This window comes from Sceloporus occidentalis, unplaced genomic scaffold (genome assembly GCF_023333645.1).
Source record: "Sceloporus occidentalis isolate IW3139 unplaced genomic scaffold, rSceOcc1.0.p SCAF_123, whole genome shotgun sequence".
Lineage (NCBI taxonomy): Eukaryota > Metazoa > Chordata > Lepidosauria > Squamata > Phrynosomatidae > Sceloporus > Sceloporus occidentalis.
Window position 1 is genome coordinate 2,833,045 of NW_028317103.1, and position 19,626 is coordinate 2,852,670.

The window sequence follows — 19,626 nt, forward strand, 5'->3', positions numbered from 1 at the left end:
TGGCGTCCACACTGCGCACATAGAACCTGACCAGCACCCAGATAACACACATAGGACTTGCCATCTTTGTCCCCACACAGCTCAGCATGAGTCAACTTTGTCCCCAAAACAGCCGTCATGTGCCATATTTGTCCAATAAACACCCTGCCTGTGACATCTTGGTACCCAAGGCTGAAACACCCTGCTTGTGCCATCTTTGCCTTTCCACAAATCAATGATACACCTAAAATTCACACGAACACTTTTACAGTCACTTACTAATTCACACTTTCATTCATATCATTCATTCACACATTCATTTATTCTCTCACTCATTCACACAAATCATTTACACATATTCATTAATGCATTCTCACAAATTCATTAATTATCTCCCTCATTCAGACAATTCATCCACACATTAATTCATACTCTCACTCATTCAGACAATTTCTCCACACATTAATTCTTTCATTCTCTCACTCATTCACACAATTCATCCACACATTAATCATTTCATTCTCGTTTTTTAATTATTTCACTATTCTTGCTACCCTCTTTCTCACTATCTACCCCCTCTCCCCTCTTTCTTACTTTCTACCCCCTCTCCCTCCCTTCTCACTTTCTACCCCCCTCTCCCTATTTCACTGTTTTTTTATATTTTATTTGTGTGTGTACTGTTCCCAGTGCAGTATGCTTAAAGATCTCTATGGGGACCTTTCATACATCTTTGATGCCAGTGATGTCATGGTGACATTGCTGTGCTCCCAATAATTTTATTTTATTTATATTTCATTTTCCCTTCATTTTTTTCATTTTTTTGTTGAAACTTTTTCAGAAGTGAGATGTTACATGAAATGTAACATGCAAGGTTTATGGTTATTGGTGATATGTGGTTGGCTGGTCAGTGCTGGAGGCAACCTCACAAGCCTAATGGTTGAAGTGCTGAACACTTCCTAGGCATAGGCCCCAGTGGTGTGGATGGTGGTATTTGGTTGCCGGTATTCTCAAAGGGTGATTTATCTGGTTACTCCCATACCAGCTGTTTATACCTTTCTGTGGTTTTAATTAGTTTAATTTAATTGTTTACAATTCGCAAAATGGCTGTAATGGCATCATATCTGTTGAAATAAAAGATGTGATATTATTGGAGTTTAAATCAATGAACGTGGACAAATTTATCCAAAGCTAGATAAAGAAATTTTGTTAAACAAGTCATGTTCGTGTGTGATGGTACTAACTACTGGTTCATGTAAAAATAGAAAGCTAAAAAGCCAGTATAGGATACTATGTGGTTATAAATGCTATGATATGTATGCATTTGCATTTACAAAAGTAGCTATAATAAATACCCAAAACAGATATAATTAAACACTATACAGTATTAAAATAGAGACGTTTATGTTGTGAATGAGGTTCAGAAAGCATTTTGATGGATATAATAACCTCCCAAAGAATTGAAAGGAGAAAAACAAAATTTAATTTAATTTTATTTAATTTTGATACAGTCTTGTTATTTGGACCTTCCTTCCTTAAAACGTTTTTTTTTTCTCTTTAATTTGGTTTAAAGATTTTGTGTTCCATCACTATTGTAGCTTAATTTCTATTATAGTCACTGGAACATTGGCTTCTTATATTGCTAGATTTCACACGACTCTCTATGGGTAAGATAAAAGATCCTCTCAGCGACAGCTCCTCATGAAGTTCAATGAGTGGGCTTCCTTTACTTCTATGTGAATGAAAAATAGCACTGCTTTATCTGCTGTGAATTTCTCATAGCATTCAGCTCTGTTAAACCAGTGCTTCTAAGGCACAGCCACATTTATTACTTATTTATTACATTTATTACTTATTAGTACACCTAGTGACCTAGCAATAATTTTTCTACTGCAAGACAAGGATGGAATATGCGTTTTCTGATATATTTGCACTTGGTTGCAAAATTGTATCAGTGAAAGACAACTATAAGTTCCACCATATAGGGGAAATAGTGAGACTTCTGTCTATTTGGAAATTGGAACAGAAGGATTAACACATTGCTAAAACATTGCTTCAGTATTGCCTTTCTAAATAAAAACTCATTGTGCTCAGTACAAGCATCCATGGCGCCTGGTAAGTGAGAATTTAAAATATTAAGCAAAAACTTGAAAGCTATTCTATAGAGACTATTGAATAGCTTGAAAACAAGCTTTTCATTCCAGGAAAAAAGTGGGCCCCTTTAAGGAATGTTTTCTTTACATAACTGTTCTTTTGAGAGGTCTTTTATGTGCCCTCTCTAAGTTTGTGGAGGCAGGGTGGACTGATAGTGTCGTAAAACATGATGTAGGTTTATTTATGAGAACTGTCACATTCCCAGCTTTTAACATAATTTTATTCATTCATTATATTGATTCCATTTTGTTCTTTTTAAATGTTCAGGATACGTGGCATAAGGGAAGCCACTCTAGCATTTTTAATTTATTGCCTGCCCTAAACTCAGACTCATCTGGGACTTAAACCCTGATGCACTCACATCCATATGCAGGCTATATTGCATTTGTGCTCTCGGCTAGACTGAGTCTTCCTAGATAGCCTGCATCCATGAGTTTCCGCGTTCTTCGGTACCCATGTTCCTGCATTGACTTACTCTCTAGTTTCTGACCCTGACCTATTAGACTACATTTTCTCTTTTCTGTATGGTTCCATATACCTGGCATCCTGATACAGGCTAACCCAACTCTGTGGCTTTTCTGTGTTGTTCTTGGACTGCTGGTGTCCTGGCTGATGTATGTGGTGTTAGTATAACTATGTATGCGTGTGTTAGCATAAACGTGTAAGTGTTTGTTACAGTATGTCTTTGTGTAAGGATGTATAGCATGTATATGCTGTGTGTGAGTGTTTAAATATGTGTGCCATTGCATAAGTTAATTACCTGTGGGCAGGTAATCAGGGAGGGGGATACACCTGACAGTGGTGCACCAGGCCTAGTCTCCTTGCTCTCTCACCTGAGAGAGCAAGTAGGCAGGGCCCCCGGTTGGCTGCAGGGTTGTGCTGAGGCAGTAACTGAAATGCCCAGTGGGGTCAAATAACATGAATTACGTGGCCCCTGCAGGCCCATAACATCAGCTCCACCCCCACCCCCCAGCCATCATGCTAGGCTGGTGCTGAGGGCCACGTTTCCTCAGGCCCAACACACTCAGTCTTGTGTGCCAGGATATATTGTCAATTCCTTGCGCACAGGACCTTGAGGGAGCAGAAGAGTTTCCTGAGCCAGCAAAGTGGGTTGTGAGTGTGTAAGTGTAAATTAGTATATTAGCGTGTAAGTATGTTACTGTATGTGTGTATGTTCGTATACGTATAAGTATAATACTGTGTGTAGGTATAATACTGTGTTATTGTGTGCATGTATAAGTATGTTAGTATGTATATGTAAGAATGTCAATATGCTACTGTGTGTAAGTATGTAACTTTGTGTGTGTGTTAGAATGTGTAACTATGTTGCTGTTTGTAATTTTGTAAGTGTGTGTGAAAATATGTTTGTATGTTACAGTATGTGAAAGTACATATGTTACTGTGTGTGTGAGTATGTTATGTGTAATGATTTTACTGTGTGTGTAAGTATGTTGGCGTGTGTATAAGTACGTTACTGCAACCTCTGCATTTTTTGTTATGCCACGGAGTAGAGGGGCAGCGGTAGACTCAGCGAGGTAAGAGGGGGAGTAGAGTGTGTATGTATGTGTTCTGTACAGTTGTGTTAAAGTCAGTATGTATGTAAAGTATTAGGGTCAGTGTGTGTATTATAATATACACACTGACTCTTACACTATGCATACATACAGTACATTTATACACACACTTACACTATCCACAAGTGTTGTATATAGCACTGTGCAAGTGTACAGATAATTCACAGAAGCTGAAATGAGCACATAAAACACTGCAGAGCCAACAAAGGTTGGGATGAATTAATAAAGTACATTGGGACAAATAATTATATCCTTTAAAAGCACAAACCTAGCTGTTTTTTTCCAGGGTAAGTGAACCAACCTTTAAGCTCACGCCACCAAGAAAATGAACTTCCTAGACACCATAGACATCATCACTAATGATTGCAAGATGATTGCTCCAATTTATGAGAAACATAAAGAATGGACATTCTCTTCAGCCGCTTCAGGTTACACGTTATATGTTAAAGGACACATTATGTACACATTAACACATATGACAAAGCATACTAAAGGAACCAGAAAGACAGAATGCTTGCCTTGCATGACAGTGACAGTTTTATGTCCAGTTTAATGCATTAAAATGCTAAAAACATTTTGATTATTATTATAACCACCCAAATGGTAATTTTCCTATTAGCCTGAAACTTCTAGTTAATTTCTCAATACGCTTTTCCCAAAGCCTCTTAAGTGTTTTCTGTTCATCCATTTTCTAAAAAAATAATTTGTGGAAATATTTTTTATGTTGTAATCGAATAAGATGAGATGATGTTTTACAGGCAAGGTGCATCATTAAGTAATTATATATTACCTGGCAGTAGTTGGGAGTCAGGTACGTCCCATTGTTTCTAGCAATGTCACTCATGATTTTCATAGCCTTCTCTTTCTTTTGCCTTATTAACAACCAGCGTGGGGATTCGGGGATCAGCCTGTTAAAAAAAATATATACAACTTTTAATAAACCTAATCTTCTTGTTTCTGGATTTGGAGACTAAGAGATATGTACTTGATTATTGCATATACAGTCAGATTTGAGGGATGCTGTTCTCTCACTTTTGGAAGCATTTCTATTTAACTGCAAACATGTGCTTTCAATCTTTGACTGAAGTCTCCTGAGGAAGTAGATATGGCTTCCAAGTGGCACAGGAGCCAATTGCCCTGTCCCACTACACTCCAAAAACCATGAAGAGTCCGATTGGGTATGGGCTATGTGTTTGGTACGGTTGGTTTGATCTGACAGTGTTAATGTGCTAAAATCTGTTGTTTATTTATTTCTACAATGACAAGTTTACATACTTCTGTCATTTGTATCTTCCTAAATTTGCGAATTCAAGCATGCTAACACTGTAGATTATTTCATATATATATATATATATATATATATGTCCTGATGAAAGTCAGCAATGACTGAAACGTCGACTTTGTTTGAATAAAGAGAAGTTGTTAACTTAAAGACCATCTGAGTGCTGACCATCCTTTGAGAGTGCTTTGTATGGAAACTGCTGGTTACTAGCACCAGGCTTGGAATATTTGGAATGGTGTGCAATGGACTTTGTGAGTAAATAAGTAAATTTATATATATAAATTTATATATATATATATATATATATATTTACTCATATATATATATATATATATATACATCACTTAACTACAGTAATACCCCACATACATTTTTATGTTCTAGAGTGCCATATCACCTGGTTACATGTCACGCTGAATTTATTTCATACTACTGGATGAGGGGCTTTGGGATAGTAACGTTTTAGCATTATTATTTTACTTGTGCTGGTATAACTAAAGGGGGCATTTTTTTATAAAATACATTTCTAATTTTTCCTTTTATTCTTATGGACACTAGTGATGTCACAGTGACAATGTCACAGTGACATCACTGGGCTCCCTATTGCATTTTTTATTTAATTTATTTTCCCTTATGACCATTTTGCAGCAACAGAGAAGCTTCCCCTTCCCTCTACAGGACAGATGCTAAAAAATGAAGACACATGCTATATTACCTCCACTGTGCTTACCTTCCCTGTGTAATAATAATTCCTGATGTTACTTTTAAACATTTGCCCCTCTACCGTAAGACTATGTCCTCTTGTGGTAATATTTCCTCTTTTAAATAAACTCTCTTCCTTTATCAAGTTAACAAATTGATGAACCTGGAACATTTCTAAATGGAATTAGTCTTTTGACAAAAGGGCACTGGATGATTCAAACTGAGTAGAAAGACACATGTCTCCCTATAGAGATGGATCACAGGAAGTTCTTCAAGTTTGTGGTATATCTCAACAGAGTTATGTGCCATTTCCATTTAAGGACCTTAGCTCATACCATCATGCAGAAGAAAGACCCACATCTTAAACGGGGTGGGACGAACGTCTTAAAAGTTCGGCCCACCGGAAAATTTCCAGGTATCCCGGTGGGCCAGTCTGGCCCTGGCCTCACCCTTCCTCTGCCCCTGCAAAGCGGGACAGAGGAAGGGATAGGTGGGAGAGAGACCCAAAATCGGGACTGTCCCACCTATATCGGGACAGTTGGGGGGCATGTGTTTGTTTTGTGAATAGACTCTGTTTGTTTTTTGTGTGGTAGGGTAAAAAAACATGTCTCAAAGTAATGTTGTTTTATATTTATTTTATTTTAAAAGGTATAAATTGTTTTCCAGAAATTTCCCCACTGACTTTTATTCTTCAAGTTCTGTTCTTAGGGTGGGTATAAGGGGTCCATTGAGACTACTTCTTCCCCCTAGTATGGGTGCCGCTTTTCCCCAATTACTAGGGACCTTTATGGGCAGTATTTGCACCAAGAACTGATATCCAGCAGTTTTAAACTGAGCCAGATGTCAGGGAACTGCCCCTGTTTACCATATTCCCCAAAGACTACAGCAGCAACCCCTTACAGGGTTTAGGTGAGGCTGAGTGCAAAAACTGAGAGATGTACAAAGGAGGGCCTAATTGAGAACTATGTGTGTTTTGCTGTGACTTCTGTATGTAAATTATCTCTTGTACTGCAAGCGAGTGGTTCAGCCGTTTGTGGTAGCAGAGGAAGCTGATTTTAGCAGCTATACTCAGTAAGGGTACTGAGATCCATTACAGACTCTGATAAAGTTATTTAAGTAATAGGGTATCTTGTGCATAGTATGCAAGTTTTCATGTTCCTGACAATGTTCCTAGCAATTCTAGGAATTTATATAATTTTTATGTTTCCTTGAGAGAGGAAACCTGTCTATGGTGTAAAAGATATATGTGCAACTGCTGTTATCCACCGAGATGTTGTTCTTTGGGTTATGTTTTATTACCTCTCTTTGTACTACCTTGTGGAATATGATATATTTATATATCTATCTATCTATCTCCACAGTGAATGCAGGAATTAAATGGAACCAGCTGTTTGTGTGCAGATGGATGTTGTTTTACAGATTAACCTTTCCTTCAGGTAAAATATTCTGTTTCACTGGTTAATCAATATAACCCTTTAAAAGGACAGTATAATGTCCCCCTAACAGCCTCACAGAAAGAAAAACCATAGTAAAGTATATCACATACCAGGAAATGTATTCAGCCAAACACATTTCCCGCACGGAAAATAGCAGGGGTTGGGGAAAGCAGAAAATGTAGACCCCCCCGCCATACATCTACAAGGGGCACCACTTTAAAGGACCTCTCAGTACCATGTACTCAGTATCACAGTACCATGCTTGAGTTCACTGAGTTCTTTAACCCCTTCCGTACCGATGATGTACCTGGTACTTCCTGGTTGGGTCTCACCCACAGATCGGGACGTACCAGGTACGTCATCAATGATGCGCGATCCAGCGTCGCTATGGACGCTGGGATCATGAGGGGCGGCTGCTACTGACTGCTGGGTGTCCCCAGCGACCCGTAGCAGCCACTCCCCCTCAAGACCGTGCACGTGATCGCTTTAAAGCGAATCACGTGATCGCTTTGAAGCGAATCACATGCACGGAATTAAAATATTTAAATAATACTGCCGTCTTCAAGGGAAAGCGCAGTACGCGAACGCCGGTACGGAAGGGGTTAAACCCTTTTTTCCCACAATTGTTTGTAAATGCAGACTGACTGCATGGCTAGGTGCTTGATTTTATACACCTGTGGCAATGTGTCTGATTGAAACAACTAAATTCAATAATTAAGAGGTGTGTCCCATATAGTGTAGTTATAGGTTGTGAGGTTGGCTAGTTGCCACCCTTTCCTTTGCATTTTAGTCCTTGTGACTTTAACCCTCTGAGTGCAGGGGGTTTTCCCATGAACTTTCAGAGTTTTTTCTATAGCTATATTTAATAAAACGCTTGAGTAATTCAGTAATAGCTATAGCTTTATTAAATAAAACAATGCCTCCATTTTTTCCCATAAAATCCAAACCAAGCAGTTAAGTAACTAAAAAGCACTCCTTTAGTAAATGTATCCAATAGGTATGCTTATATATATACACACATGATCAGTAATCATGCTAAAGACACAAACTCCGATGAAAATACATATGCCCTCCAGTAATGGAACCAATTTCCATCTCTGGTCCACCTGCTTTTGAGGATTACAAATCTTAAGACACATGAAATCTCGTGTAATAAATTGATGTGTTTTGGTTTAACCTCATTTTTGTTATTTAGGTGAATGGGTTTAGCATAAGGCTTTTTTTGCCAGCATGCCAGTTAGCTTATCTTGCAACAACATAGTGCATATTGGCAGTTTTCTCTTTTAGGAGGATGTATATTTTAAAGTAAACATATGGCCTTAAATTAAGTATAGCTGTATTTCAATTTAAGAGACAGATCAAGCTGGATATGTTAGTAGTTCATTAAAATTGCCCAGGCTCAATCTTTTTTTCTTTTTTTGTTTTCAGTAATTTACTTTAAAGATGATTAAACTAATGTTGAATTTATTTTATATATATGTATGGGATTACCCTCTTGTTAACGTTTATCATGGGCATATACACAAATAAACAGAACATATAGACATATTAGTTATTACCAGTAATAGAACAAGAAGAGGAAGTTTGGCAGTGAAATGGCCAATTGGATTCCCTGCCATGTTGAAATAAAATAAGCAATTCCAGGAATGATCATTACTCCAAGTGTGAAAAACATCTGAACTACAATACCAACAATACGCCGCTGCTTTGATCCCACCAACTCAGTCACTAAAGAAAAAAGAAAGAAAAGGAGAATTTATTTATGTAAAAAAATATATATTGTGCAGTAGTCATACCACATTTTGTCATTGTCACAGTGTGTCACAAGAATACATAGTTTGCATTATACATTCCTAAACGTGTTTTTGTAGTATTAAGTATTCTTGGAATCAACCTCTTCAACTATTTTAGCTTTCAGTTCTCACCATTCTACCTGTGATATCAGATGGAAGAGTATCTCATCATGGGCATATGTATCTACGGCCTTTTACCCTAATATATGATCTACTGCTTATAGTATTAAAGTTATAAATGCATAATTCAAAAACAAAGCACATGGCCAAAAAAAGATTTGAACAGATTTTTGGTCCATTAATATTTGGCCTTGCGATTTTGTTTCCTGCCCTTTCAGTTCGGATTGCTTTTATCTTTGGAAATGAAATTTTGTTCTCAGTCAATCTCATTCACTCTCTCTGTCTCCCTACCTGTGTCTCCTTCTCTGCAGCCCCTCTTCTTGTTCTCCTTCTTCTTCTCTAAGCTCTCCCTCCATTATCCTGGCCTCTTCCATGTACTTCCACGATAGGGTGGAACCTTCATGTACACCCTCTCCCTAATTGAAGGGACGGGGTGTCTATGTGGTGTGCATAGAGGCTCAGCCATGTTGTGGAAGTACTCCAAGAGGCAAGAATAATTCAGATAGATCCACAGAGAAAAATAAGCATTTCTGCACTTCTCCAATTGGGGAGAGGTTGTGCGTGGAGATTTCAACCTGTTGCAGAAGTACACGGAAGAGGCTAGGAGAAGAACAAGAAGGTGAGCTGAACAAGAACCAGAGAAGAACAAGAAGCGGAGACACTGAAGTGGTTGTCACTTGCATGAGAAACCATGAGAGTGGGAGAGGTCATGAAGGAGTGAGAAAAAAAATGCAATTAAAACCCCAAAAAATCTTGGGTTTTTTGTGGGGGTTCTTGTTTTTAGACTAATGAATTGCGTTGTTACTATCCTTGCTTTGAGAATGGGGTTAATTCACTAAAGGAAGGGTTGGCAGAAGAGTTTGCAGGGGCAGCCCTGGCAAGTTTTCTCCGAGCCCGAGCTGTCCCTGTATAATGCATACATCAATGTGTAATAAAAACATTTAAATTGACCTGTCATGAAATCCAATATTATGTGAAATACTAGTTCATGATGTATAATCAGAAGACTGAACAGTGGGTGGGAAAACAGTAGGAGAAACAGCTGTCACACAGTATTTTATAGTCTTGTTCGGGCGAACATGAAAACGAACACGAAGAGTTTTCGTGTTCATTCCAAACAAACATATAATAGAATATAGTGGCGATAAAACGTACACGAAGACGAAGACACAGAACACGTAGAATCTTCGTGATAGTCTCCGTCTACTAATCTCCCTGGTCCCTTCCCCAACTAGCCTACCTTATCTCCGCAGCATGGCAGGGGTTGACAGAATCAGCATCAGGGGTTAAGGGGCCGTGCGAACGACTCTATTGGTTGATGCCAGCCTTTTTAACGCCTGACGGGGAACCAACTGATTTCTGCTCCCGTTAACCCCTGCGATGCTGCGCAGATAATGGGAGCGGAAATCTGTAAGTTCACCGTCAGGGGTTTAACATGGCCGGCAGAGACCACTGGTCTCCCTGCTATAACAGTTAAAGGTCTGTACAAGCGACTTTAATGGTCGTTCGTACGGACTTTTAACTGTTGTGGCAGGGAGACCAGTGGTCTCTTTGGGCCAAGTTGCTGAGAAAGGATTTTAGAAGTCTGTACGAGCGACCCTATTGGTCGCCAGCAGGGGCTCTTCTGCTATCAACCAATGAAGTACAGGTGTGCTGCTGCGTAGTCCGTACCGCGTTAACCCCGTATTAACCCCTTTTAAAAAAAAAACGAACACGAAGAACGCACGCAAATACGAAGATTCTTTTTTTCTCAGAAGACGCTCGTTAAAAGGTACAGTAATTGTCTGTTACTGTAAATTTGGAGGATCATGTGTATGTTCTGTCACCTTGAATCCTTTTTAATTTTCATTGTGCTCTGTGGTAGGCACTGTCATTGTACAGTTATTGTGATGAGTTAATGGTGTATACTTGTATATGAAATGTGCAATTTTTGCAGCTTATACTGTTTGTGTCTTATTTGGTGCGAAACACAAGCATTTATATAGTTTCTTGTAACTCTCACACTAGTTTCAAAGGCCTGTGACAGAACAAATTACAAAATTGACTTGATATAGTTGGTTGGTTTTAAAATGTAATTTAGTATAAAAAGGAGTTAAATAAGCCACACTGACTGTCAAGTTGATTTAAAGGTGACCATTATGCCTCTTAGCTTGCAGCCCAATGCTTTACTGAATAATGAGAAACCATGGATGTCTTGCAACAATGTGAATAAAATCTATTGTGTATTACCAAATAAATTAGTCTGCTCTAACTAAAGACTTCTGGTGCAGGTTATACAGAGGGAGAAAATGGAATAGAATACTATAGCAAATATATTTATGGGCATTATTATTTACTTGTTAAATTCATTTTTTGTTAGTATAGACTCTCTATTAAAACAGGCCAATCAAGCCTGCCTTATCTGACAAGGCTTCTTGTTTAAAAAATTAACTAAAAAATATAGTAATTAAGCACAACTTTAGGTTGAATATATATATTTTTACTGCATATTATGGTTTAAGATAGTAAGGCAAGGCTATACGGTACTATGAAGTTGATATATACATGTTGTTACATTAAGTTTTATAACTACATCATGTCAGAACATATTTAAGGTAGTCTGACTATCGTCATGATATTCTCTGGACATGGGCCTCCAATTTTAATCATATATACCTTATAATGCTTAATTTACTTTGGAATATATATATATATATATATATATATCAATTTAATAAATTGTAACACCATAATAAATTGTGGTAACGATGATGTTAAAGTATATCTATGCCACTGAACAGAGTGCAGTGAAACCCAAAATTATAATTAAATTATAACCAAAAATAATTAAATTATGATTCAACTCAGCAGAGATTAAAATATTTAGCATTAATTTCACCAAAAACTCCAGTTTATATTATATGACAGTTGAATCCTGTTGAAGGCACATTATTAAAAAAGTAATTAGTGCCTTCATTAATTAAAGAGAAAGGAAACTTGTATATAACTTACAATATAATGTAATGTAATGTATAATGTAGGTGTGTTTAATAGTTATGTATGTATTTATATGGGAAGCACATACTTGCTTGAGGACATATTCATATATCTGGATGATGCCAAGCATCACTGATGTGGTGCTGTTCTGTGTAGACTATGGCCTGGGAACAAGTGAAAGGCAACTACTCCAATACCACATCACAAAATGACAGAAGCATGTTCAGTTTTTTATTGCTAACTATAATGCTCCATCCAGCCCTAAAATAAGTATTCTGCTACCTTGGCTACTAGTGATCCTATGTATGATGTTCCTTTGCAATGACATACATTGCTCCATGCCTACTTATTTGGTTTAATCATAGGATAATGCAACCTGAACCAGTTAATTTGTATAATAACCTCAGTTTCCTGCCATGATTATATGCCCATTGACCATATGTATTGCGAAGCCCTAGGTCAAGTAACCTCTCCTCCCGCACATACATACTCATTCTCTGTACAGTGTATATTGCTTTTAAGGCAAAGTGTTTCAGTTTTGAGTGAACACGGTTGTCTATTTTGTCTCTTGAGGCATGTGGTGAAAATAAATAAATAATGGTGGTTCCTAGAAGCCCCTGATGCAACTGATCAGTGTAGTGTACTAATGTGATCAGTTTAGGATAATGTACTAATAAGTATTCTGGAAATTAAAGGTTCCACCCAGTTTTGTGGGTTCACGTTCTTATTGCCAAAATATACTATATGGCTAAACCTTGTTGAATGATCATCCATTCTCCAGTATGACCACACAGAAAATACTTGCAGTTTGTATGAGCATCTAAAATTAATAAATATTTGCCTGTACATTGCAGACCATCAAATCCTTTGTCTAGCCTCCATTAGACCTGACTAAACTAAATGTAAACACTGTACAAGAACCAAGTAAACACACTGCACATGCACAGTCAAGCAAAAATAAACCTTAACAAGGATGTTTAGCTGTTTCCAGTTCTGTCAATAATAGCTTTCAATAAATGTTAATTACAAGAGACAAATGTTTCTAATACCGATTAGAGCCTAATTTTTGAGTACTATTGCTAACTCAGTAATTAGCATTTTGGGATCTCTACCAACTCAAATTAGAAACTTGCGTCAGTAATTTTTCACTTTAGTTATCTCAGGCATCAATTCTCTTTTTCTCTTTTTTTGCTTTGGTCTAATTGGTGCTAAGTGGTCTTGCCATTCTCACAGCACATGCTGGGATTAAGTGATTAACATACCTGGGAACTTCTGGGCTCCGGCTACCCGGAGCCTTCCCTTGCAGGACCCGGCCAGGTCTATACACTGACATCGGCGGGCAGTCCCGCTGATGTCGGTGGGCGGTCCCGCTGACATTGGTTGGCGGCCCCACTGATGTTAATGGGAGTTCCCGCTAATGTCAGCAGCGTTCCCGCTGATGTCGGGGGAGTGCCGACAGCGGGAAACACCCCATTTAAAGGAAAAATAGACGGGGAGTGGGGCGTGTCAAGACCCCGCGACCTGGAGAATTCGGGTCTTAACCCGGAGAACCGGAGGAGCAGTGCTCACCTGGCGATCTCCGGGTCAAACCCGAGAGTTCCCAGGTATGGTGATTAAGTGATATGGTCATTCACTGTCACCGCTTATGTGCATTTTGGCTGACAATGCTCATTAATTATCTTTTAGTTAGGAGTACTGAATTGCTCCATACATTCGTACGACTATGATCGAATTTACTCAAGAGCATTAAATCGAGTCTATGCAGTGGCTGTGTGGGTATCAATACTGTAGATGGTTGAGTTAAATATTTTACTGTCTTTTGCTGCATGGTGCATTTAAAAAATCATACATCAAATCAGCAGATAGAGTCAAAATACCTCCTCCTTACAATAACATATTAAGCATTATTGGTGACATTCACAGACATACCGCAAGATGAAATGTGATGCAATTTTTAGAGTGATTGTGACAGATTATGCAAATTACAAGTCACTCATAAAAACACTTTGGGATATGTTCAAGCATGGGACAACCATATTCTAATAATTTGGCAACTATGTTTAATGAAGAAAATAACTTACCAATAACGTAACAAGTCATCCAGGTTCCCTTCCCAAAGATCCCTTGAAGGAAACGAAAAAACACCAAAATATAAAAGTTTGGTGCAAATGCTACAACAATTCCACATAGTCCAACTCCGAAAGCTGATATTAGATACGTGATTTTTCTTCCATATCTGTTAAAAAAAATTTGATTTACTGTAATGGTTGTAAATAAAACTTGCACTATACAATACAATGAAGTAATTTATAGAAGAGTAACACACAATAGAAGAATTGACAATACATTCTCAGCCTGGGGGACAAACTTAGACCAAATAGCTTAGTTGTAAAGTAGCACAATGTCTACATCCAGTCATGGTCCAAATGCTGCCAAAAGTTAATTTTATTGTAGTCACTAAGGGGACTATAAATATAACTGCAACTAAAACAGACAGAAAAAAAAAGAAAAAAAAAAAAGGTTTTGGGCAGTGGCCCCAAATCTGCAAATCCAAACAACCAAAGGGGCTATTCTTATGGCCTATGTGGACATAAAAAGGCATTATTTTATGTTAAAAAAAGGTGACTGAAGTTTGTACTTGGTAATACTGCATAATTAGGCTTATTCCAGCAACTCGATAAACTATCAGGCATATATTACTCATTTGTGGGGTTATTTTATTTTTTGGTTTTACAGTTTTGTTAAAAATATAGTTCTACAAGTAGTGATGTCTTCATTGAATGGGAACTTTTATGTAATACAAGTCCAAGCACATATCAAAAGATTACATTATTTAATAGACCATGTCATATCATGGTGACCTGAGTAACTGTTTTTGTGTAGATCCAGGCATTCTGTGCAAGGATGAGTTCAGGAATTTGTCAGTGTCTTTGACAACATTTGTGGAGCATGATTGAGAATGTTGTGTTTTTAAAAGCACCCATGAAAACTATGCACCCATGAAAAGCACTTATATAAGCTAATACAACACTTTGTACTACAACCCTCATTAAAAAGATTAATGTGCTAGCAGTCATTGAGAAGGATTGTTCTTGGAACATTATGCAACTGGTAATTAAAACCAATGCCAAGGTCAAATTACACTCCTCCAGAAGTGAAACAGAATGGGAACAGAGTAGAAATCCCTAAATGATTAGTGGGAAAGGTGGTATTAGTGGGAGGAGGGGTGGCTGCAGAAATTATGTTAACTCCTTATGTAAAGGATATTTTTGGAGATAGTTTTAGGTAGTCTGGAGAAAAAAACATCATCAGAAAGCTAAGAGCTGACAAAAAAAACAGTCATGGTAATATGGCATGGGGTAAATTCTACTGTGGATAGGAAGTACACTTAGGTGAGACCTTTTACCACAATTTCAATTATTAAAACGTTTGGTCTTCTCCTTTCTGGGAAAATTACAATGGGTTTAAGAGGGATATTTTTTCTTTTATCTAGATTAATCAATTTAGGAGTGTCATGGAAAGAGTACATGGAAATATACTCACTGGCCACTTTATTAAGTACACCTGTTCAATTGCGTCTTCACACAAATAGCTAATCAGCCAATGACATTGCAGCAACTCAATGCATTTAGGCATGTAGACGTGGTCAAGACAACTTGCTGAAGTTCAAACAGAGCATAAGAATGGGGAAGAAATGTGATTTAAATGACTTTGAACGTGGCATGGTTGTTGGTGCCAGACGGCTGGTCTGAGCATTTTAGATCTACTGGGGTTTACCGAGAATGGTCCAAAAAAGAGAAAATATCCAGGAAGGGGCAGTTGTTTGGACGAAAATGCCTCTGGAATGCTGGCTCGGTCTGTAACAAACTCACAGCCGTGCACGACCTATTTGTCGCAAACTCTTTCAACCTCCTAGCCATTACTGAAACCTGGCTTTCCTCCTCTGACACCGCTTCCATTGCTGCTCTCACATATGGTGGCCTCCACCTTAGCCACACTCCTAGGCCAGGCAAGACACATGGAGGCGGTGTTGGAATCCTGCTCTCCCCCTCCTGCTCCTATCAACACCTGCCTCCCCTCTCTGTCATACTCCTCGTTTGAAGTTCACTCCATACGCCTGTTTTCCCCTCTCTCAGAGTGGCAGTCATATACCGCCCTCCTGGACCTACCCCACAGTTCCTGGATAACTTTGCTGCCTGGTTGTCCTACTTTCTTTCTTCAAACATCCCAACCATAATCCTCGGTGACGTCAATATCCACATCGATAACCCACCCTCCCCTGCTGCCTCTAAACTTCTTTCTCTCACATCCTCCTTAGGTCTCCTACAATTGTCTCTATCCCCTACTCACCGTGATGGACACTGTATTGACCTGGTATTTTATAATCTCTGCTCCATATCAGAGTTCACCTGTCGCCCCGTCCCTATTTCCGATTACCATCTCCTCACCTACAATCTTACACAAACACCTAAACCTACTTTCGGCTCTGCACCTGTGTCAGGAACTTACCGTTCACCCCCGCCGTCCGCGTGTGTCCTCGCCTGGCGGGGACCTCGTTGGCCGTCGGCATCTTCGTCCGCGTGTGTCCTCGCCCGGCGGGGACATCGCTGGACTCCGGTGTCTTCGTCCGCGGCCCACGCGGTCGCATACCACGCGGCTGCGGACCGCATCCATGGAGGATAGGCCGCATCCCCGACCTCTCCTACGGCGCACGCCGTGTAGGGCAGACGCCAGAAGGAGATTGACAGCGGGGAGGCGTGTCCTGCGGTCCAGTGACGCAGGTGGGCAGGCAGAGAGGCGGGACAAAGAGGTGACGGACAGTCACCATTGATATGGTATATTGGGGAAGGAGGGCTTATGGGAGGAGTCAGTCTTTAGCGGGCTATTTAAACCTGCAGCCCTGTACATTCATTACTTGATTGTTCTGGTTACCTGCTATAGCCCTCTCCCTTATTGCTGGACACTTGTTTATTGGATTCTACGGACTTTGACCTTGGCTTGATTATACGGACTTTGCTGATTCTCTCTACCCCTGACTGCGGATTGCTTAACGGTACTGCTTTTTGCCTATTCCTTTTTGCTTCAGTAAATAAATCTTTGCTGTTGCATTATCTACTGGTTTTGTGTCTGCTGCTTCACCTGGTGTCTTTCTGCGCTGTGCTCCAACCCCACAAACCTTACATAACAATCAAGTCATTATGGAGCCTGCAGGAGTCACTGACGCTATCATGGCACTGACGCAGCAGTTAGCAGCCCTGGCCCACACTATGCAAGGGATGCAAGAAAACCAACAGGCGTTACAAGCACAGGTACAAGCATTGCAAGCGGTTCCTCCAGCCGAATTACCCGTTCCTGCACCAGCTGCACCTCCACCCATCGGAGACGCTATGGCTGCTCAGGCACCCGAACCCCAAGTTCCTCTACCTGACCGTTTCTCTGGGGATCGATCCAAATACAGAGCCTTCATCAATACTTGTGAGCTACTGTTCGTTTTGAAACCCAGAACCTATGCTACGGACTTTGTTAAAGTGAGAACGACCATTTCTCTCCTAACAGGAGCCCCGATGTCCTGGGCTCATCACCTTCTACAGGTTAATCATCCGTCGCTGAACAACTGGAACGAATTCCGTCAATCAATGGATACCTTGTACGAGGATCCACACAGGACCGCAACAGCAGAGACCACCATAAGAGCTCTCAAACAAGGAAGGAGGCCTGTGGAGGAATACATCGCTGAATTCCGAGGGGTGGCGGTTGAAACCCAATGGAATGAACCTGCTCTGGCACACCAGTTCCGCCTGGGTCTTTCTGAAATCCTTAAAGATGAACTGGCCAGAGTTGGCGTACCAGAGGCTCTTGAAGGTCTAATCCAACTAGTAACCCAGATGGACAGACGATTCAGGGAACGACGCCTAGAACGCTCCAGTACTTCAGGTCATCCTCCCCGCTCTGTGCCTGCTAGCCACTTCACTCCAACATCCACTGCGGAAACAACCGAAGAACCTATGTTAATAGGAATGGCTCGTGGTCCACTATCAGCGGCTGAAAAGGAACGAAGGAGGAAAGCTAACCTCTGCCTCTACTGTGGGGGTCCAGGTCACACAGCATACACTTGCCCTGCACTAGCCTCCAGAGGTAAGCGTGCCCCACCACTGTCTCCTGCATGTTTTGGGGGTCTGGCTACTCACTTGTCTATCCCTGTCTTCTTACAGTGGGAAGGAAAAACGACACAGCATAACGCCATAATTGATTCCGGAGCAAGCGAAAGCTTCATGGATCTCACACTGGCCCAAGAACTGGACATTCCTACCCAAACCAAGAAACAACCACTAACCATCCGTCTAGTAGATGGAAGCTCTATACAGTCGGGTCCAGTCACCAAGGAAACCATACCCATGTCCCTCACAGTTGGGACTGGACATCAAGAGACACTTTGTTTCAATCTAGCACAATCACCCATGTTCCCTGTTATTTTGGGTTTACCCTGGCTTCGTTGTCACAACCCCTACATCAATTGGACTACAGGTGCGATAACCTTTTCTTCTGTTCTTTGTAGACGACATTGCCTTCTCTCCACAAGGCTGCCATCAGTCCACACCGTTTCCTCCATTGAATCCTCACCTTCTACCGACACCCCTGGCATACCTGTTCCATACCAGCACTTCACTAAGGTCTTCAATAAGAAGGAGGCTGAACAATTACCACCCCACAGATCGTATGATTGCCCAATTGATTTGTTGCCAGGTGCCGCTATTCCATTTGGTAGGATATTTCCTCTATCAGAACCTGAGCTTAAAGTGCTAAAGGACTATATAGAAGAACACCTACGTAAAGGATTTATAACTCATTCTACGTCACCTGCTGGGGCTGGTATATTTTTTGTGGGGAAAAAAGATGGTGGTGTCAGACCATGTGTGGACTATCGAGAACTCAATAAAATCACGATTAAAAATAAATACCCGCTTCCTTTGATACCTGAGTTGATGGATAGGCTTTGTGGGGCACAGATCTACAGTAAAATTGATTTATTGGGTGCTTATAATTTGATTCGGATGAGAAAGGGGGATGAATGGAAGACGGCTTTCCGTACGCGTTATGGCCATTTTGAATACAAGGTCATGCCATTCGGGCTCTGTAACGCCCCAGCCACATTCCAACACTTTCTTCATGATATCTTCCGAGATCTACTGGACACCTGTGTTATCATTTATCTAGATGATATCCTTGTTTATTCATCCTCACTACTGGAACATCGGAAACATGTGACCCAGGTGCTTACGCGTCTACAGGAGAACCATCTATACGCTAAATTGGAGAAATGCACTTTTGAAACAACAAAAATAGAATATCTTGGTTTCATCATCACTCCTGGTCATATCGAAATGGATCCAAAAAAGGTAGAAACCATATTGCAATGGCCCACACCAACATCAGTAAAGGCAGTACAAAGATTCCTAGGCTTCGCCAACTTCTACAGACGTTTTATTAACAGTTTCTCCCGGATTGTACAACCCATCACTCAGTTGACCAAAAAACAGACACAGTTTCAATGGACCCCACAAGCACAACACGCGTTTGAGGTTTTGAAGCAAAGATTCACCACTGCACCCATT

General features: G+C 40.1%; 1 protein-coding gene across 1 annotated transcript in view; it reads right to left on the bottom strand.

Annotated features, from left to right (window-relative positions):
- The window catches only part of LOC149282104 (solute carrier family 22 member 3-like), a 79,866-nt gene that overhangs the window by 16,368 nt on the left and 43,872 nt on the right, over positions 1–19,626 (bottom strand). Inside the window, exons 3-5 of the mRNA XM_089498634.1 lie at positions 14,095–14,249; positions 8,684–8,852; positions 4,495–4,612 (exon numbers count right to left, since the gene is read on the bottom strand). Of these exons, the coding sequence (XP_089354760.1) occupies positions 4,495–4,612; positions 8,684–8,852; positions 14,095–14,249 (442 nt within the window). The remainder of the gene's footprint in view (positions 1–4,494; positions 4,613–8,683; positions 8,853–14,094; positions 14,250–19,626) is intronic.